The 20,714-nt window shown below is 46.1% G+C and overlaps 2 protein-coding genes and 1 long non-coding RNA gene across 9 annotated transcripts in view; 2 read left to right on the top strand and 1 right to left on the bottom strand.

The window, feature by feature from the left end:
• Nucleotides 1-2,328, top strand: part of CRYBG3 (crystallin beta-gamma domain containing 3) — an 83,408-nt gene extending 81,080 nt beyond the window's left edge. The window contains exon 22 of the mRNA XM_039555185.1: nt 435-2,328. Coding sequence (XP_039411119.1) covers nt 435-523 — 89 coding nt within the window. The 3' untranslated portion in view covers nt 524-2,328. The remainder of the gene's footprint in view (nt 1-434) is intronic.
• Nucleotides 2,230-20,702, bottom strand: RIOX2 (ribosomal oxygenase 2). Of its 7 annotated transcripts, XM_039555223.1 has the most exons (11): nt 18,219-18,296; nt 14,441-14,876; nt 10,116-10,235; nt 9,412-9,540; nt 8,501-8,604; nt 6,595-6,697; nt 6,037-6,202; nt 5,563-5,651; nt 4,292-4,402; nt 3,128-3,303; nt 2,230-3,082 (listed from the first exon to the last, which is right to left on the bottom strand). In XM_039555223.1, exons 2-10 carry the CDS (start codon nt 14,870-14,872, stop codon nt 3,142-3,144), a joined length of 1,416 nt encoding a protein of 471 aa, XP_039411157.1. In that variant the 5' UTR covers nt 14,873-14,876; nt 18,219-18,296; the 3' UTR covers nt 2,230-3,082; nt 3,128-3,141. The 7 variants fall into 7 exon arrangements, with proteins under 7 accessions (XP_039411157.1, XP_039411165.1, XP_039411123.1 ...); XM_039555231.1 differs by having other exon boundaries at nt 2,620-3,300; XM_039555189.1 differs by having other exon boundaries at nt 2,620-3,303.
• Nucleotides 3,819-10,274, top strand: LOC120410293. The gene is made up of 2 exons (XR_005602362.1): nt 3,819-4,057; nt 4,214-10,274. It is a non-coding gene; the product is annotated as an uncharacterized LOC120410293 (long non-coding RNA).
• Nucleotides 20,703-20,714: the final 12 nt, after the last annotated feature.

The following is a 20,714-nucleotide window of genomic DNA, read 5'->3' on the forward strand; positions in this document are numbered from 1 at the left end:
TTTTGATTAAGGTTAATTGCCATATTCCAGCTTTTTTTTTTTTTTTGTACTTAAGATCACTGTTGCTTGACAGTGGGATAAGAAACAACAGGGCAGGGAGGAACCCTTCCCTTTTGATTCCAGAGGTTTATTTTGATCAGATCAACTGTTGTGCTTTAGGGAGGTAAGGAGGGCAGATGGCAAGAAGTGCAAGTTACAGAAGACAAAATGGTGAAGGAAAAGCAACCACAGAATAACTCAGAAAGAGAAAAGGAGTTGAAAAAAGGCTGGTTAAAATTCTCATTGCTCAGTTGCAGACACCAGCCCCTTACCTCATGGAATTCCTATTTTTCAGCTGATTTTCTTACTTAGTCACACTTCTTGAAGATTATGTCTAATTTTTATGAGCATTTCTTTCAAAAACTTTTCCTTCATGATTTCCTTTTGTTTTTAAGGAGGAAATTACTACGACAAGAATCACATAATTATGAATCAGCCAATAGAAAACAAACCTTCACAGAAATGGGATATTGAAATATTGTGAGTAAAGCCCACCCCAGAGATGGACTTTTTGTGGGCTACCAACATCGAGAGGAGGGGAAAAAAGAACCCAACTACTGAAGTCACACACCACTGGAACCAAAAGCAGCAGCTCCTCTCTGTTTTCCTTCGTGCCAAACACCAGCTCCTTAAAGAACTGAATTTTGCACAAAGCTGGAAGATGGGAGGTTGATCCAATGTCTCTCTGCAGGGAAGGTGATTCTTCAGAGGCTGCTCCTGTGAAAGTCACCATTACTCTTCATCTGAAGTATGAAAGGTAAATGCAAAAGAGTAGGCAGAGGTTCTGCAGGAGGGGAAGTGCAAGAGAACAGGGGAGAGGCTCTTCAGGAATGCTCTTTACCTTCCTCTCACACTGCTGGAAGCTTGCTGAGGAGTGAATGCACTGATGAGCTTCAAGGAACTTGAGTTGGGCTTTTATGTCCCAAGTGGAACTGCTTAGGCTCCAAGCCATCCTGAATCATGTCTCTCACTAAAATGCAATATATTTTGCTCATATGGACACCTTTGAACTGGAATTCCAGCTCAGCATGTGAAATGAGGCAATAGCAGGGCCTTTTGCCCCCTAAATGATACTGGTAAGCCTTTTGTCTTCTCTGCTATTAACAGCACCAAATTTCCAGTCTTGGGAACTGTTTTTCCTGACCTGTGGCCTGTTTCTTACCCTGGAAATCGGGAGTTGCCCCTTAAGATCACCTTTAAAACAGAACCATATGTGTGTGTATCAAAGCAGGGGTCGCTGGTCCTGGATCAGGGGCACTTCCACAAGGGCTAAGCTGCACTTGCAGCTCTGATTTTAACTGTAGCTGTATTTTGTTTCAGTGTAAATAGCTTAATTTAATACCATGTCATTTGGCCTGGAAACCACATCTTCCTGCAGAAACCAACTCACCTTGGCATGATCCAAAGGTGCCAGTAGCCTGCAGTCCAGGGCTGGCTTCACATTCCCAGTGTGGCTGCGCATCAGCATCACTGTGGCACAAAGGACAATTGATGGGCCAGAGCTTGGTGTGCCAGGGCTCTCCTCAATTCCCACACTATGCAACCACAGCTATTGCTCCCTTCAGAGCCACAGACCTCACTGACTGCATGTGGTGCTTAAAAAGTATTTTCCTGGCTGAACACTGACCAACCACAGCCCCTTGTAGGGCTGTGAACACCTGACAGGGAAGAGAAGTAGTTCCCTGGCTTCATCACTAAATTAATCTTAATGGAAAATATTTTTTTTTCCCCCCAGCATTTGTATATTCAGGGTATGTATTTCTAGGACTATTTAAAGAGTTCAGGTTAGCTGAATTCAGATATTTTAGATTCCAAAAGCTGTAACTATGCCAGCTGTGCACTCAAACAGGATCATCCCCAAAGAAAGACGTAACTCTAAGTTTGCCATAGAAATAAAATATATGGATGTCTATTTTTGTATGAAATGGAGTTCTATATAGTACTATTTAAAAAAAAAAATCTTCTTGCACTTACTATTTTACATTCTAAAATTATCATAAATCTGCTGTTTGAGTAACAGAACCTCAAATGTATGTATATTTTTTTTCAACTAAAGCACTTAAGCTTTTTTCCATGTAAGTCAGTACAGCAAGTGTTCTGCATGTGACTTTCCATATGAAATTTTAAAAGCCTGTGTAAAAAGTTGTAGTTTTTTAAATGAAGAATGACTAAATCATTGGTGTCTCAGTGTTGCATAACAAAGTAAAGCAGGCTTTTTTACTTAAGGGACCTTGAATGTACAATGCTAAAGCATGTATATTTTAACTGTATAAAACTTTTTAGGAGAAACATTTTGCTGGTTGGTTTCTTTTTAAACAAGCTAAGCAATAGTTTTTAGCAGATGCTGAGCACATTCCTGTAAAATATTGCTTTTCCAATGGCCAAAAAAGGGGGATAAGGAAATTGAGTATGTGGCTGTGCTGTTACATGACATTGCATATTAAAAATCAATGAAGTATTAAAGTAACTGCACCAGTCTCATAAAAACCCATCCAAGTGAACATAGAAGATACAGATTCCAGCTTCAGGCTTTTGGGTTATTTTCACTTGAAATTGATGCTAGGGGAGGTAGAGGTTAAATATTATTGTTTGTTTATTCCAAGGATGGCTGTTCTGAGGGAAAAGGGGTTTTCTTGAGCAAAGTCTTCTCCCTGTGGGAACAGCCCATGCAGCTTTTACCAAGAAGCTTTTGTTCTGTCAGGGCAATCAAACAGAACAAACAGATTTTCCTGCTGATGAACTTTACAAATGAAAAAACAAGTTAATGTTTTATGCCCAAGGTTCTGGAGCCTGTTCCATGCATAACTTTAGATGTCCTACACACCCCAGCAGCTCTCCAGAGGGAAAGGGACACCACAGCACTGGTGTTACTTAGGCTTGACTTCATCCAGCCACAGACCTGGAGCTGTGGCTCACTTACCTGTTTTTCCCCATGCCCAGTTTCCCAAAAGTGTGGAAAGACAGGTACCATTTGGCACCAGAAAGCAGTGAAGTACAGATATTGCAATGCTTTGTCAGCACTACAAACCAGAGGCTGGATGGACTAAAAAAAACTAATTTAATAAGCCTTGCTCTCTTAATAGCCAGAAACTCACAGAAGCATCAAAGAACTTCAATCAGACATTCAGTCCATAGTGACAAGGCAAGGTTTTCTTTCTCTTCATCTGAGGTAAGGTTAAGCTCTTTAACATTAACAGTGCTGCTGCTCCAGATCTGCTTCAGTGCATCCAAGTGTGACAAAGGGAACCGCAGCCCATGCGTCTGCTGGGGAAAAAGTGACAGGAACCAACCCTTCAGCAAAGTGCAGTGACTTTATTACACAACAGTGTGTGAGGCTGTGGGGAGGGAGCAGCAGGAATGTGCTCCCTTCCCACAGCACTCTGGTGTTCCAGAGAGCAGCCTCCAAAAGACAGAGTTTTATCCAGCCCTATTTTACTGAGAAGTTACTCTTCCATGCTCTAGCACACTGTATGAGGTAGGGATGTTTATGGCATGCTGCTTCCTCCTGTGGCTTCCATATGGAAGAAAAAAATAATTTTAAATTTACATTCTTGCCTAATCCTACCCATTATTTTAACAAGGTCGCAGAAGTTTATTTCTAGCTGGCACAGAAGCACAGAGGACCTTCATTCCCAGGAAGGGCAGGAAGGACGATCCTGGGATGTGTTTGTGCTGCTGAGGTGCCAGTGTAAAACCTCAGCTCCAGAGGAGCAGTGAGATTTACTTTAAACAGAAAATAAAAGCCTTGCAGCAATGGCCAAGCCAGGGCCAGGCTCTGCTCTGTTCTGCCTCTTTGGTGGAGTTGTGCAGATCTGAATTACATTTCAGTAGAAGAGTGAGGTCTTTACACCCAGTGCTGACCCACCCCAGCCTGAAGTGAGCAGCCCTGCACACACTGTTCCAGTGGATACAGAATCTAACACAGGCTGAACGTGGCAGAAATGAGATGCAGTTATCACCATGGAACATGTGCTACATCTCCAGCAGCCTCAGACAGGACCTGCTGAAGGACACACAGGTAAGAGATGAGTTTAGTTGCTCCAGGAGCTTTGCTAACTGGGACATGGGGCATGCACAAGACATCCCGTTAACATCTCAAATTGTTAATTAAGTATGAGATCACATTACTTAGTTCTACTGTTCAGTGCCTGTATTGCTGCCTCGGTTCATCCAGGTACTTTCGGAATGAAAAGCTCTGGGTGCTGAAAACCACAGTGGGAAACCCTTTTGGGGTGTGTTTGCAGGAACAAACCTGTGCCAGGCCGTCCTCACTGGCAGTGTCATCCTCGGTCCCCATCATGTGAGTTTCTCTCCTGTTCTTTAAGGAATGATACACATAAACCATCTCCCTGCGAATTTCATCCTGAAAGACAGTAGGAAGAAAATGGTTACAGGTGATCCACACCCTCACACACTCATCTCAGTCTAGTGCCAGCTCCTTAATTCCAGAGCCCACTGTTAGAGCAAGGAAAGCAAGTCACCTTCTCAACTGAATGACCCCACAGCCACCTCCCAGCAAAAAGGGACTCTCCAAAACACTGCTGAAAATTTATTTACAACCTTCTGCCTTAAAACTGCCCCTGCTCGAGTCATAGGACTGATGCTGTGTAGAATATAGGCCATTGAGGGCAGTTCTCCTAAAAAGTCTTAATGAACAGGTGTGCATCAATAAATCTCCAGTCTGAGACAGATCAGTCTCTTAAAAATCACATGCCCATTATTAAACTTAGGTCAAAGCTGTGCAAATTGGTTGCAAAAATAACTGGAAAAGAAGTTTCCAAACCCTGCACAGTCTCACAGCAATATGGACACAAATAACATGGAGAAAAATCAGAAAGTTCTGGTGTGTTTTTCTTGGAGGGAAACATTCCACTCATGAAAAAAGAAAAAAAAAAACAAACCCAAAACTGTACAAGGTAATCCATCCTGGGTGTATGTCCCCCCCTCTTTTTTTTTTTTTTAATTAAGATAACAAAAAGCACTTCTACACTTTGATACTAATAAACCTTCACAGATAAGCAGCAGCATAAACACAGAATGATACAAGATGCCAGCATCTATGCTGTGGAACAACTTAGAGCATCTATGCTGTGGAACAACTTAGCAGTGACACTGTCACCCAGTTAGATACAGAGAGAACTCAGCAGTGAAGACTAAATGCAACCAAGAGAATTCCCTCTCTTCAGGAGCCCTAATTTTATAACTTCTTCCTGTTCTTAAACACAATTTTTAAAAATTCTATTAGCCAGAGGCCATTTTAACTGCTGTAATGATCTAGCCCATGTAAGCTCAGATAAAAGCCATGCAGAATCACAGACTGAACGTAATTCTGTACCTCCCTCCAGAAGGCTGGAATGTGCAGTTTCACTGCTCAGCAAACAGCCCCAGACTCTCCTTACAGCAATAATGGGATGCAGGATCCAACCAAGCAGAACTGCACAACCCTTTTAGTACAACAGAGCAACAATTGACATGCCTCCCACTCCCCACCCCAGGCATACAAGGGGGGCTTCTTATACTTACAGCATTCTCCTGATCTGGTTCCACAGTGATGATAGCATGGTCTCTAAACTGCAGTTTGATTTTGCTATCTATTTTTGGCAATTTCCCACCTAAGAAAAATAAATCCTCCCTTAGAAAGGAAGAAAACCAGACATGGTACAAATTGAGCCCCCTCTGTGCACTACCCATTCTCTTGTAGCCAGAATTTTTTGTTAACTTGTGTTTCCACACCCACACATTCTCAAACTTGTGGTGGAGGGAGAAAGGAGAAAGATTTTTTTAATTCTAGGATAATCTTTATTTCACTTTATTATCTCTCCCACCAGATACTGGGAATTAAACAACAGAGGTGTGCAAACACACACAGGGAGAGCCAGGCCACACAAAGCTGGGCCTAGACTGTGATCTTGGCCTGCCATGAAATGCTACAAGTTTTAAGAGGCAGACTTGGCCACTGCAATCACATCAGCCAGTGTTAGGAAGCTCAAACTCTACCTGGAGTCAAAGGATCAGAGTCGCATCCCAAGCACGGAGGCAACCGGTGCATAATGAAATCCTTCTTCATGTCAGATGATCTCAGTTCCCCGGAGCTCTCCAGACGGTCTGCAAGCCTTCTCAAAAGGCTGCTCAGCTTTTTGGTGGAGTCAGCTGTGTTCACCTGCTGAACACCCAGACAGAAGTCAAGTTGAACAGACCAGGCCTAACGCAGTGCAGCAAAGCAGTGAAAATCTGGACCCTCCTCTTTTATCTTTGCTTAGTCCCAAACCAAGCTTTCTTTTACACATTCCCCACGAGCTGTTCACAAATCAAAGCTGGAGCTCACTCTCCCTTGCTCTGGGGGCTAAAGGACTTGCAAGTGCAGTTAAGAGACCCTTGTTCCTCCTGCACACTGACAAGCTGAGCAGCAGCATGACAGCACCAGCATAAGGAGGTCCCACAACAATTCACAGCTTTGCTAACTTTTAAAGATTCAAAAGCTTGGCCCAACAGGAACTTTGTCTGTCTGACAGAGCACGTGGATGCACCATTATTCCCTGAGTCCCACCTACTAACCATGAGCAGTTGCCTTGGAATGCTCATCCGCAGCGCCACATCCTCTTTTGCTGTATCAAACACAAGGCCAGGAATTGCATCCAGTAAGAAATCTCCCCAAGAGCTGGAGGATAGGAAGGAAGAAAAAAAAAAAAGTTACTGAAATAAAACACACAAAGTTTTTTCCCTAACTAAAGTAGTGTTAAGATGTAAAACAATTAGTATTTATTATAGGCTCTTTTTTATCATCTCTACTCAAATGTTTCACTGTCTGCTACCCAGTGGGAAGGAAGAACACTGGCCAAGAAAAGGAATTGGACATCTACTTCTTACTGCTTCTCTTGCCCCCAGCTCCCATCTGCCAGCAAGTGTCTTCAGCTACTCACTGCTTTTCCAAACTGCCCTCCACATCCCACATGTGCACACTGCTCTGCCTGCTGGGATCTGCCCCAGCCTACAGAGATGTCCCTTCTGTCTTGGTGCCTAGAAATACCTGGCAGTGCCACCTCCACCAGCACTTCCTTCACAGCTATTTTCAAATTCTCTTCAATTTTCCAAGGAAATGTTTCCACATATTACTTCTATCTACAGGCCAAATCAAAACACCAGGACTGCTGCTTATTTTACCTACACTTGCTGACAGCAGGGGCAGAGGAAGGCTCTTACACTTCATTGCCAATAACCTTAATGGATGATGATTCCACTTTTTAACCTTGGAAGAAGAGCAGTCTTGAAGCTTGTCCTGCTCCTGTCCTCACCCATGACAGACATCCCCAGGGAATGTGCTCCTGACAAGTCACGCACTGGACTGGCCTTGGGCTGATGCAGCCATGGAGAAACTGCACTGACTCCACATAAGGCTGTAGATCTCCAGCAATCCCATTGTAAGAAGCTGAATCCTTGGCTTGCCAGCAGGGCTTGACCAATGAATCCATGCAGATCCAGCTGGACAAACCCTGCTGTGCACACTGGCCACAGGAAGAGTTACCAGCAGCACCGACCTGACACCCTGGGCTTCCACAGTGGCACAGCTGGTGGTTAGAGATTCATCTCACAATGATCTAAAATATGCCCAAACTTGTTTGGCCCTGTTTGGCAGATAACAGAAATCCTTCCCAATCCCAAACTCAAGCTAGTAACTCCAAGCCTGAGAAGCTGATTAGGTGGCAGCAGCAGGATTTCCCTGTGTGATAACAATGTTTCAATGGGGGGGACAAGGACCTGACCTGTGTCAAAAGAAATCTGACTCTGCATGGGGTAGGAGATGAAAAACACAGACTAGCAGAAAATATTTGCGCAGAAGAATCTGTCAGAAGAGGTGTGGATGACCATCAAATACAGGAGAAAACCCGAGGAAAGGAATAACCCATGGCTCTTTATCTGGATTATGAAATGAACAGCAACTTCAGCCACTGGTGAGGGTTTTTTTCAAACACAACAGTGAGTTTGCAGTTGTAACATTATCTTCCACATTAAAGCCTCCAGCTGGTAAATAATAAAAAAGGCAATTAAAAAGCAATCAAGCTTGCTGCATGAAGACCTGGCAAAGAGGCTGCTTCAAACAATGGTCTCGCTCCCCTCCTTCCCTCAAACCCCAAAACTTCAATTACTGCTACCTCAACACGTAGATTCTGTCCCTAACAGCAAGGCACCTGTATAACAGTGGGGTATCTACATATATTCCATGTCACCACGTTTCTGGAGGGAAGGTGACATGCCCTACCCCTGCAATACCCACAGCAAAACAGACCCCACAAGGGCTAAATAGGATGAACACACAAAAGACTCAAGTAGAGCTCATTACAAGGTTATTTTTTTTAAGAAACAGGACATCATTTCCTTGAAACACCAGCTTCAAGTCTCTACTATTCACACACATCATCTGGCGGAGGAAAGCAATGCAAAACAAGAAATAAAGAGGAATTACTTGTTTTGGTAGGTGCTGATGGTCACATGTGTTGAATGGGAGATCCCATGAGGAGTGTCAGCCTGGTGAATTGTCCCTCTTGGGAAGTACAGTAAGTCACCCGGCTGCAGGAAAATGAAAGAGAATTGATACATTTAGGCCACTTGGTCAAACCTTACTGCAATCCAAACAGAGAAAGTACTCTCTGAGCAGACAGAGTGACAACACATGTTCTTTAAAATCACAAAATCAAGCAATTCTCCAGTGTACACTTCAGTAACATAAAGCGCTCTAAGCCAGAAGTCCAACACCTCCAACTTTCCAACCTCCTGTCAATATTTGCTCTGCACCTGTCTGCAAACACAGGTTTTTAACGTGCTAGAACATGAGCTGAGATGCAGGAAGGGGACAAAGAAGCAGCTGAGATGAACCTGCTGCCATTTCTGTGGGCTGGGAGAGGAGCAGTGCCATGGGATTTTGGTCAGATCACATCAAAAGAAAAAGGCCAGTGTTCCACAGGAGAAGTCAAAGAGGCTATAAAAATCCTAACCTGTTACAAAAATGCTGTCTGAAATTTTTAGTTAAAACACTTTAAAAACCAAGTAGAACCTTCCTCCTCCCCTATCTTCTCACCTATGTAAATTTAATATCCACACTGAAAACAAATTTTAGATCAGGAAAGTCAAGACAAGAAAAAATTGCAAAACACATGAAATTCCCTCCACAAAGGAAAAAATCAGTTCACTTATGGCTTATCCTATAAACAGCAGCACAAAGAGAAAGTTCATAAAGCAATAGTGATGAAATCTGATTCCATTTTAATCTTATTGTCCTTAAATTTGGTCTCACAGCTACTTCCAAGAGCCTACCAAACATGACTACCTTTCTGGCTACCACAGCCCAGACCACCTGAAGCAATTAAATTATGGTACCTTTAATATGAACTCATGTGTGGGATTCCCAATCCTATCTTCTGACTCAACGTTATATTCCCGAGCCAAAGGCACCGTTGGTTTGTAGAGTCGCCAGTGCTTCTCTCCTTCCAGCTGAAGGATGAACACCTGCAAAAGACCAGAAATCCAAATTTTTGGGGGAGGGGCCTAAGGAAGCCCTGCTGCCCCTCACATATCCAACTCACCAGGTGTTTTAAATTATCTTCTAACTTGCCAAGTCTGTGGAAGCAAGCCAGAAACCAGGGACAGAAATAGTGGTACAGGTTGTGTTTCTGATAAACACAGGTTTTCCCCATCCCTGCTCTCAGCTATTCCCAGCATGGCAAATACGATTCCATTCACATTACTTTTTAGATACCTAAATACAGAAATTTACCTTTTTGAACTAAATTTTTGCATTGCATTTAGAGACAACAGAAAGAAGAGCCGTGAAGTGTGATCCGTTTTATCCCGAATTTGGAAATCCCTGTTTCTCTCCAGTCACTTACACTTAGCCATTACTATCAGTACACTTTCAGCAAAACTATATAAGTAAACACTTGCAAATATTTACCCTAAGTTTTCAGTGGAAAAACAGAAGTCTTTCTAGAATGTTTGTTTGGGGAAGAGGCGGAAGCACACATAGAGGCATCCAGTGTCAGGAGCCCACAAAGGGTTCCACAGACAAGGTGGTAGTGTCCTACCTCAACATCATCGTAGTGAGGGGGAAGGCCCTGAGACCCCTGGGGAGTGATGTAAACATTGGAGCCCACCAGAGACCCAAAGTAGCACTCCAGCTTCTCCTGAATCTTCCACAGTTCATCCTATACCAAAAAAAAAAAAAAAAAGATGCTGTTACTGCTGAAGAGCTCAGCCAAGCCTGGCTGCCACCAGCCCATTGCTGGGGAAGAATGGTGACATCCCCATGGGAACACCAAGCCTGGGAAGCAGTTTCTCCTGAAGGCAAGCACTGCAGAAGCAAAGGAGATCTGCCATACAAGTAATGGGTAAAGCAAAAAGTCTCGTGCCTCAACAGAGCACTGATGTTTGCTCTCTTCCCTGTACCACCTCCAGGCTGCAAAACCAGGCAAAAATGAGGCTAAACAGAGGAGAATAAACTACCCATCATCCCACAAACAGCAAAACACCCTAAGAAAATAAACACATGCAGGACTCACATCAAAGAGAGACTAACACAAAGGCTAGACACCTCTTACAAGTGACTCCAAGTGTTTGGGAATATTCAAGCACTGTCACAGTGACCGCTGCTGTCCACTGCCCAGGCTGGCTCCAGCGGTGTGCGGCAGGAGCGGGGAGCAGCCCGAGGCACGGAGCTTTAGAGCTGCTCCTCTGAAGCCTCTGCTCTACCCAGGGGAGCACAGGCTCCAGGCACTGGGGCAGCCAGCAGCCCTTGGTGAAGGGACAGATAAAAAGTAGCAGGGAGCCTTGCCACGGGAGGTAATCCAAGTTCTTTGGAGGGGATCCACAGCAAACAAGCAACAGCTGCAGTGCTGCTACACCTTATAAAGGGGGGTGGAACAGGGGGAGTAACCCAACTGGGACCAACAGGCAGATCCGGAGGGAGGGAGGGAGGCTGGAGGGAAGCACTCACATCTGGTCCAATGGCCTTGGTGGGTGGAGGGAGAGGGGCCACATGCCCCAATGGGGCATCGAGGTTCAGGGGATTTCCAAGAGGGGAGGTACCCGAGGGGGCAGGGTCTCGAGGGACTGACGGGGACCATGGAAGGGTAATTAGGGAGGGCTCGGGTGACAGACACAGAACAATCCAGAACTCCAGGAGGGGTTTGGGTGATTGATAGGGAAGGTGCCAGAACAAAGGGAGGGGATAACCATATTGGGAGCACTGGGGGAGCGGCTTGGATCTGGGGCAGACCAACTGGGAGTAGGAGTGGGGAAGGTAGGGATGAACCATTGGGGTACAGAAAACATATGAAAATACAATAAAAACCTTGCATCACCACACTTGAGGTCGGTGTCTTTTTTAATTGATCTGGGGTTACTTGAGGTCATTTGAGTCTGGTTTTGGGGTTACTTTAGGTCATTTAAGGCCTGATTTGGGTTACTTGAGGTCACAGGGGTTACTTGAGGTCATTGGAGAAATTTTTCATTGCTCCAGGGGTTACTTGAGGTCATTTGAGGCCCTTTTTGGGGTTACTTGAGGTCATTTGAGGCCTTTTTGGGGTTACTCGAGGTCACAGGGGTTACTTGAGGTCATTGGAGAAATTTTTAACTGCTCCAGGGGTTACTTGAGGTCATTTGAGGCCCTTTTTGGGGTTACTTGAGGTCACAGGGGTTACTTGAGGTCATTGGAGAAATTTTTCATTGCTCCAGGGGTTACTTGAGGTCATTTGAGGCCCTTTTTGGGGTTACTTGAGGTCACAGGGGTTACTTGAGGTCATTTGAGGCCTTTTTTTGGGGTTACTTGAGGTCACAGGGGTTACTTGAGGTCATTGGAGAAATTTTTCATTGCTCCAGGGGTTACTTGAGGTCATTTGAGGCCCTTTTTGGGGTTACTTGAGGTCATTTGAGGCCTTTTTGGGGTTACTCGAGGTCACAGGGGTTACTTGAGGTCATTGGAGAAATTTTTCATTGCTCCAGGGGTTACTTGAGGTCATTTGAGGCCTTTTTTGGGGTTACTTGAGGTCACAGGGGTTACTTGAGGTCATTGGAGAAATTTTTCATTGCTCCAGGGGTTACTTGAGGTCATTTGAGGCCCTTTTTGGGGTTACTTGAGGTCACAGGGGTTACTTGAGGTCATTGGAGAAATTTTTCATTGCTCCAGGGGTTACTTGAGGTCATTTGAGGCCCTTTTTGGGGTTACTTGAGGTCATTTGAGGCCTTTTTGGGGTTACTCGAGGTCACAGGGGTTACTTGAGGTCATTGGAGAAATTTTTCATTGCTCCAGGGGTTACTTGAGGTCATTTGAGGCCTTTTTTGGGGTTACTTGAGGTCACAGGGGTTACTTGAGGTCATTGGAGAAATTTTTCATTGCTCCAGGGGTTACTTGAGGTCATTTGAGGCCCTTTTTGGGGTTACTTGAGGTCACAGGGGTTACTTGAGGTCATTGGAGAAATTTTTCATTGCTCCAGGGGTTACTTGAGGTCATTTGAGGCCCTTTTTGGGGTTACTTGAGGTCACAGGGGTTACTTGAGGTCATTTGAGGCCTTTTTTGGGGTTACTTGAGGTCACAGGGGTTACTTGAGGTCATTGGAGAAATTTTTCATTGCTCCAGGGGTTACTTGAGGTCATTTGAGGCCCTTTTTGGGGTTACTTGAGGTCATTTGAGGCCTTTTTGGGGTTACTCGAGGTCACAGGGGTTACTTGAGGTCATTGGAGAAATTTTTCATTGCTCCAGGGGTTACTTGAGGTCATTTGAGGCCCTTTTTGGGGTTACTCGAGGTCACAGGGGTTACTTGAGGTCATTGGAGAAATTTTGAATTGCTCCAGGGGTTACTTGAGGTCATTTGAGGCCTTTTTGGGGTTACTCGAGGTCACAGGGGTTACCTGAGGTCATTTGAGGCCTGATTGGGGTTACTTGAGGTCACTGGGGTTACTTGAGTGTCACAGTGACCGCTGCTGTCCACTGCCCAGGCTGGCTCCAGCGGTGTGCGGCAGGAGCGGGGAGCAGCCCGAGGCACGGAGCTTTAGAGCTGCTCCTCTGAAGCCTCTGCTCTACCCAGGGGAGCACAGGCTCCAGGCACTGGGCAGCCAGCAGCCCTTGGTGAAGGGACAGATAAAAAGTAGCAGGGAGCCTTGCCACGGGAGGTAATCCAAGTTCTTTGGAGGGGATCCACAGCAAACAAGCAACAGCTGCAGTGCTGCTACACCTTATAAAGGGGGGGTGGAACAGGGGGAGTAACCCAACTGGGACCAACAGGCAGATCCGGAGGGAGGGAGGCTGGAGGGAAGCACTCCCATCTGGTCCAATGGCCTTGGTGGGTGGAGGGAGAGGGGCCACATGCCCCAATGGGGCATCGAGGTTCAGGGGATTTCCAAGGGGGGAGGTACCCGAGGGGGCAGGGTCTCGAGGGACTGACGGGGACCATAGAAGGGTAATTAGGGAGGGCTCGGGTGACAGACACAGAACAATCCAGAACTCCAGGAGGGGTTTGGGTGATTGATAGGGAAGGTGCCAGAACAAAGGGAGGGGATAACCATATTGGGAGCACTGGGGCAGCGGCTTGGATCTGGGGCAGACCAACTGGGAGTAGGAGTGGGGAAGGTAGGGATGAACCATTGAAGTACAAAGAACATAGAAAAATACAATAAAAACATCGCATCACCACAAAGCACAGACTTTACTTATCCACACCCAACATGTGACAGGGAAACACCAGGAGATGCCAACAACTGAGATCCGTCAGTCTCATTCCACGTGGGACCCAGCTGTGTATTTGGGTCCTTATTTGGATCCACCTCTCAATTACACTGTGTTGACACCTTGGGACAAAAAAGGACTGCCTAAATCCAAGTACCTACAAGCATCCAAATCCTTTACAACTGAGCAGCACCACTATCTCCTTCCCATAGACAAAGACTGAGGACACTCAGCTAAAACGGGGCTGTCATTTCCATGGTGCAATTCAATGCTAATCCACTGGCAAGAATGGTGGAGTGTCCTGGAAATACTTCACTTGGTTTCACACCTCACCCCTGATTAAAGGGAAGAGGTACAAAAGCCCCTGTTTGCACAAGGAAATGTGGGGCAGAAGAGATAATTTAAGCCCAGATGCCTGATCATCAATTATACACATTTAAAAAGAATACTTAATATTACAGAAAAATATTATAGCATAAATTAGATTTTGTTCTTACTGTAGAGCACTGAAACATGATGGGCAGTGCTGAAGTCTAAACTGTATTTTCATACAGTTCATGTACAGATTTCAGCAGGTCATCAATGCCAACTACCTCCCCTGGGGGCAGATATGAAGCCATGTCTAGTGCCACTCAGCAAAAGCCACACCACATTATAAAGCAAGCATTAATTACAACGAAACAATCCCACCTTAAATCTCTGAGGCTGATGAAACTGTATTGTTGCCTTTTTCTGGTCAAAATCCTTCTTCAGCTGCATGTAATTCACTCTACCTTCTTTATTTAAAACCTTCTTTTTTCCATTCACACACCTGCAGACATTTACATCTCGCCCGTAGTACAGGCCCTGGCTGCACAGCTCCATCAGGTCTGACAGCTGGAACAGGCACTGGTAGTAAGCAGCCACCAGGGCATCATTCCTCTGAATGAGCAGTGGCTTTTGCTCCCAGTACTCCCTGAAAAACACCTCTTCTTCCATGGGAGAGATCAGGCTCCTGAAGAGGCTGTCTGGGCTCTCAAAACGCAGGACTGATGGAGAACCAGCTGTGTCCAACTTGGGCCGTTTACACTGTGCCTGTGTTCCCTTCACCATGTCAGCACGCTTCCCTCCTTTCCTGGGCATCTTCCTGTCCAAGAGGAGAGAGACCCAGAACAGTCAGCCAGCAACACAACCTCAAGAGCCCACAGGCTCAGAGCAGCAGCTCTTGCCTTATCCAGTGGGATATCAGAGTATACTGGGAACAGCAGTGGGTTCAAGGGCTCACTACTTGCTCCAAGCAGGCCTCCAATCCTCTCTCAAACCTAGCAAACTGCAAAGGGCTCTGCTGGGAACCCTTGTGTGGGAAATGGAGCTGCAGGGAGCTCTCTCGCAGAGAGCCTGCAGGCGCTGACAGAATACACAAATGACACTGAAATGGATACATGTTACGATTTGCAGCCTTGGCAAAGACTGCCTGACTTAGAGCAATAAGCTTTTGCAAAATTAAAGCAAATGCAGTTTTGTAGTTTTGAAATAAATATGCCTTATAAGAGTAGAAATGTAGTAAAAATATACTTTATACAAGAAATAATAGTGATAAATAAAAGGGTAAAGAGTTTTGAGTTTAATAAGTTTTATAGTAAAGTTTCCTAGAAAGTTAAGCTGTATTAGTATAAGCTTGTGCAATAGGCTATAATAGCAATACGTTTATTGGATAAGAAAGTCCTCATTGCGGCAAAATTATACAGCGTTGATTGGTACAAATGTGTAGCAAGCTTTGTGGCATTTGCTTATTGGCTAAAAAAGTTATAAAAAGCCTTGTAGACACATAGTGAGGCGGGCTGCTGCTTCTCCAGCAAGCTGTTGCTGCCTCACTGAATTGCTGCTACCTGGCATCTGTACCTGCTGCAGCTGCCAGGCCTACCGCTTCTGCTATGGTTACTGTGACTACTGCCTTTGAGATTAGAGATGCTGCTCGTAATGACTCTTCTGTCTCACCCTTCAATAAACATGAGACTGATTCAGCAATAAATCATCTCAGTGACATCTCGTGCATACTTTAATCTCAGGACAATCCTGGAAATCCTGACACGCTTGCTCCCAGGAGCTCAAACCCCACAGCTGAGTTTATACTAAAGAACAGCGATGAAGCCAACAGATCATTACCAACGCAGGAACCCACCCACACAAAGAACCTGTGGTCAAGTGGTCATCTGTAGCAGAGCTGCAAAGTATTTTTTAAAAAAATCAATTCAGCTCTAAGAGATTTAGTGGCAACATGCAGAGAGAGGTGGAGACAGAATCAGAAATTTGTATTCTTATTACACTTCCTTCAACAGTACCAGTTTACAAAAGAGGGAACATTGTTAGGCCTTTCTGCTGATGCTATGTAATTACTGATCTACAAGCTTAAAACTTGTAAAATCTACCAGTTTAAAAACTAAAATGCCAAGATTCTGCTTTGATTTCTGCCAAGCTGTCAAAATTTGTGATTTATGCAGAATAAAAATAATTCTTTCACACAAGTACAGACACTTAATTTTAAAGCTGAAAGTCATTTACTTTGTTTTTCCAAGTACACAGTATGTTGCGTACAATTATGCAAGAATAAAGAAGTTAATTCACAATTGGTTTAGCTGCCTAGTTCTCAGGAAAATTAAGGCACCAATCGAGTTAACAGTAGGTCTAAACCACGTGCAGACAGACTTGCCTCGAGTCTGCTCCAGCATTTCCTCCCCCAGAGCAGCCCAGAGCAGCAGTAGAAGCCTGCGTGAGGAGCTGAGCTAAGCACCCTGAGGATGAGCCAGCACCAAGCCCTGGAGCAGCACAGCCCAGCAGCCAGGTCTGGGCTGGCCACCTCAACCTGACTCTGGGCACGTCTGAGCGAGTTTGAGAAGCCAACCCATGAGGAGTCAGAACATGCTGATGCTTTCACTACTGAGTAAAAATGGCAGCTTTACTCCCAAAAGCAAATGCTATCAATGTACTGAGATGCTTTTACTTGCACAGATCCCTTATCCTGAAACTTAAAACTCCAGTTCTGGTAATTCCAAGCAGCATTAAGTTCTCCCTTGCAGCGGGACACCCTGCTGATCCCCCAGCTCCTGGGCAATGCTTCATCAGCAGTTCCTGGAGCAGCCTTCCCTCAGTAGTAACCTGTGGTCACCTCAGTCCTGCAGGAGGGAATTCACATCACCACCTGCCTGGCAGGATGGACATTCCCAGCAGCAGGAAGCCACTGTTCTACATGAGGCAAGGGAATGCTTAAAAAAATTAAAGACTGAAAATTAGTCCCTGGTTGACAGCAAGATCTGAAGATGCTGCTGGCACTAGGATCAAAAACTGACATTCCCCAAATGTCAGGGACACAAATGCAACCAACCCTGAATTGCTGGTTTTGAATTCCAGACCTAAAGCCATCATTCAACCTCTCAGCTTGCTCACATTGATCTAATGAAGTTAAATTCAGGTATGTACTGTTCACAGAACTCTGCTTCATTTACACCATGTGCTTTTCTGTAGTGCTTTGTTAGTTATTACAACTGCAAACCCACAGAATGGTTTGGGTTGGAAGAGATCACCTGGCACAATTCCCCTGCCATGGGCAGGGACATCTCCACTCGATCTGTTTGGTCAAAGCCTTATTCAACCTGGCCTTGAACACTTCCAGGGATGCAGCAGCCATAACTTCCCTGGGCAAGCTGTACCAGGGCCTCACTACCCTCACCCAAAAAAAACCTCCCTTACACCTAATCTAAACCTACTCTCTTGCAACGTAAAACCATTCCCCCTTGTCCCGTTGCTACAGGCCCTGGTGAAAAGTCTTTTATCTGTCTTTCTAACAGCATTTAAGTACTGAAAAGCTGCAAAAAGATCCCTGGAGAGCCTTCTCTCCTCCAGGCTGACCCACCTCAGCCCGTCTTCATAGCAGAGGTGCCCCAGCTCCCTGATCATCTTGGTGGCATCCTCTGGACTCGCTCCGACAGGTCCCTGTCCTTCCCGTGCTGGGACCCCAGGGCTGGATGCAGCTCTCCAGGTGGGGTCTCAGGAAAGCGGAGCAGAGGGGCAGAATCCCCTCCCTCGCTCAGGACACGCTGCTTTGGGTGCAGCCCAGGACACACCATCGGCTGCCTGGGCTGCGAGCGCACATGGCCGGCTCAGGTCCCATTTCTCACCTCCCCACACCCCCAGGTCCTTCTCGGCAGGGCTGGAGGAAGAACCGAGCAGCAGAAGGGCCCCGCTCCCGCCTCACTCGGGGACAGCTGTTGTCACAGTGTCGCCAGTGTCACTCGCACACCGCGTGTTCCCGCACGGCCCGGCAGCTGCCGGGACTCGTTCCCTGGGAGGCAGCGGGAATAAAGGCGGACACGGCAGCTCTGAGGACACGCAGCGGCTCCGCAGCGCAACCCCACTGCCCTCGTCACCGCCATCCCTCCCCTTCCTTCCCCTCCCCTTCCTTCCCCTCCCCTTCCCACAGCCCCGCACTCACCCGGCGGGCGGGAAGCAGGGAATGGCGGCGGCAGGGCCGGGAGGGGAGGGGAAGGGCGGGGCGGGATGTATCGGATCGGATCGGATCGGACCGGACCGGACCGGATCGGATCGGATCGGATCGGATCGGATCGGACCGGACCGGACCGGATCGGATCGGATCGGATCGGATCGGATCGGGTCGGATCGGATCGGATCGGGTCGGACCGGACCGGATCGGATCGGATCGGATCGGATCGGATCGGATCGGATCGGATCGGATCGGATCGGATCGGGTCGGACCGGACCGGATCGGATCGGATCGGATCGGGCCCCCCGCCGCGGGATGTGCCCGGTGGAAGCGGGAGGCGGTCGCTGCCGCGCTGGGTGTCACGGGAGGAGACGCTTCCGGGCGGCCAGCAGGAAATACAGCGCTATTCCAGTGTTGTTGCTGTGTGTGTTCCGACAGGAACGCAACAGTATCTCCACCGAAGTTATTCAGAGGATTAAATTTACTTCGTACACACGACAGTGTCTGGGCTTGAGCTGCGCGATCTTTTCCTGGACCAAAATCCCGTTCCAGAGTCCCCCCGAGGCTCCCTCAGAGAAATCTTTAGAATCCTCACGGAGCACATGAACACTTCCAGAAATATTTTTAATTACCATTACTAAAGAGGCCTGCTAATGGTTTAGTTTACACTGGCTGATGACATCAGAAAAAAATGTTAGGTAGGTTTTGCTAAAGCAAAGCCTTCTTGTGTACTGGTAATTTGAAGAATTATAAAATTTTCAAGAATGAAGTTGTCCAGACTTAAAAGTTTGCATCACCTACACTAACACCCACAGGATGTTTTCTTAATGCAAATGGGTGTAGCAGCAGATGTTAAAAATAGTGGGGCCACGTCCTGCACCTCAGCTGGTCACAGAAATCATGACAAGCTGTTATTTGTGCTCCAAAAAGTACCCTCAGCATAACTGCCTGGATGCCATCGGGATGAACACTCACACAAATACGTGTTTACATAATGCCTGTGGTGCTTTAACTTGCAGTAAATGTTGTGGGATATAAAACCCACGCGTGGGACCGGCTGCTAAACCACCAGGAATGGGAATACTCGTGAATACTTTTTTAAAGATTTCCGTGCCAGTGTGCAGAGACAAATTGACTGAAAGTATTTATTACCATACCTCTTAAGAAGCTAACACACGCTTCAGAGGAGGGTCATGGGAGCTGTAGCCAGCCCTCTAGCACCCCCTAGACAAGAAATAATTAAATACTGGTTGTTTTCTTTTACTAGTTATAGAAACGATACGTTTCTTTTAAGCATAATTTATCCTGATATCATCCCTATAACCGCATTAAGAAGATAAAAATTATAAGCTTTGCTCTAAAAGCATGCAGTTGAATTTCATCATCATTTACAAGAACAGGTAGTGACAGGACAAGGGGAAATGGCTTCAAAGGGAAAGAGAGTAGGGTTAGATTGGATATTAGAAAAAAAATTCGTCACCGTGGGAGTGGCAAGACACTGGAACAGGTTGGCCAGAGAACTTGTGGAGACCCTACCTCTGGAAGTGTTCAGGGTCAGGCTGGATGAGGCTCTGAGCACCCTGGGAAAATTAAAGGTATCCCTGCCCAGGGCAGGAGGGTTGAACTGGATGATCTGTAGTACCCTGGGTGGGGAGAACCCTTGGCCAATAGTTACATTCACAGCCGAAAGTAACATCAAAATCAAGCTCTGCAGCTTTCTGGCACCCGTACAGGATGTGCCTGGAAGGTAAATGCAGGCAGGAATCTCTTTTCTTCCACACCTCCATGTGAGGACCAGTTTGCTGGGCAGCCTACACAGGGCTTGGGCATGCTGTGCTGCAGGGCTTCTGCTGCTGCAAATCCTGCAAGGAATTTAGGAAAGGAAACTTACTTGGAGTATTTTTTTCTGTTGGTGGCTGAGGCTTCACTGTTGGCTACACAACAAATACTTCTTGTAAGGCAGATTAAAAATTTTTTTGGGAAAACAATGATGTTATATTAGTTCATGTGAGAAGTTTAGAAGACACATCACACATCTTGAGCAACTAGATGGGATCTTCTCAGGCAGTCTGGAACATCTGTGCAGGATGCCCCATTATGGCAGTGCAGGAACAAGGCTGTGACGGTCTATTTTTATATACAGCTACACTATACATTCGCTCAGCTTGAGGTCTGCTGTGCTGTTACTGTTGCCAAAGCCTGTGTGTCCTGTGGCTTTGCATTCCCAGCATTGTCATTCCTGGTAGGGTTCTGCTTTCCATGACAGGATTTCCTGGAAAAGTATCAAAGCTGTCTCAGCTCTGATACATTTGTTTGGCAGCAATCTGTCCCACACGCCCTGTGAGATTTCAGTCACTCAGCAGGCACCGTGTCACCACTTCTCCAGCTCTGGAACTGGGAACTTGACAAATTCAGCTCTTTGAAAAAGTAACAGACGCCACCATGCTCTGAACAAACAAGATGGGAGCAAGAAAAATAAGTAAATTA

This window comes from Corvus cornix, chromosome 1, assembly GCF_000738735.6.
Source record: "Corvus cornix cornix isolate S_Up_H32 chromosome 1, ASM73873v5, whole genome shotgun sequence".
Taxonomy (NCBI): Eukaryota; Metazoa; Chordata; class Aves; order Passeriformes; family Corvidae; genus Corvus; species Corvus cornix.

What these genes read in the sequence shown, in the direction of transcription:
- RIOX2 (XM_039555223.1), bottom strand. Translation starts at nt 14,872, where the DNA reads ATGCCCAGGAAAGGAGGGAAGCGTGCTGACATGGTGAAGGGAACACAG. An exon ending in ATCAGCCTCAGAGATTTAAG is followed by an intron (nt 10,236 to 14,440) that starts GTGGGATTGTTT and finishes TTTTTGGTATAG; the next exon opens with GATGAACTGTGGAAGATTCA. An exon ending in GTGAGGACGGCCTGGCACAG is followed by an intron (nt 3,304 to 4,291) that starts GTTTGTTCCTGC and finishes CTTTTTCCCCAG; the next exon opens with CAGACGCATGGGCTGCGGTT.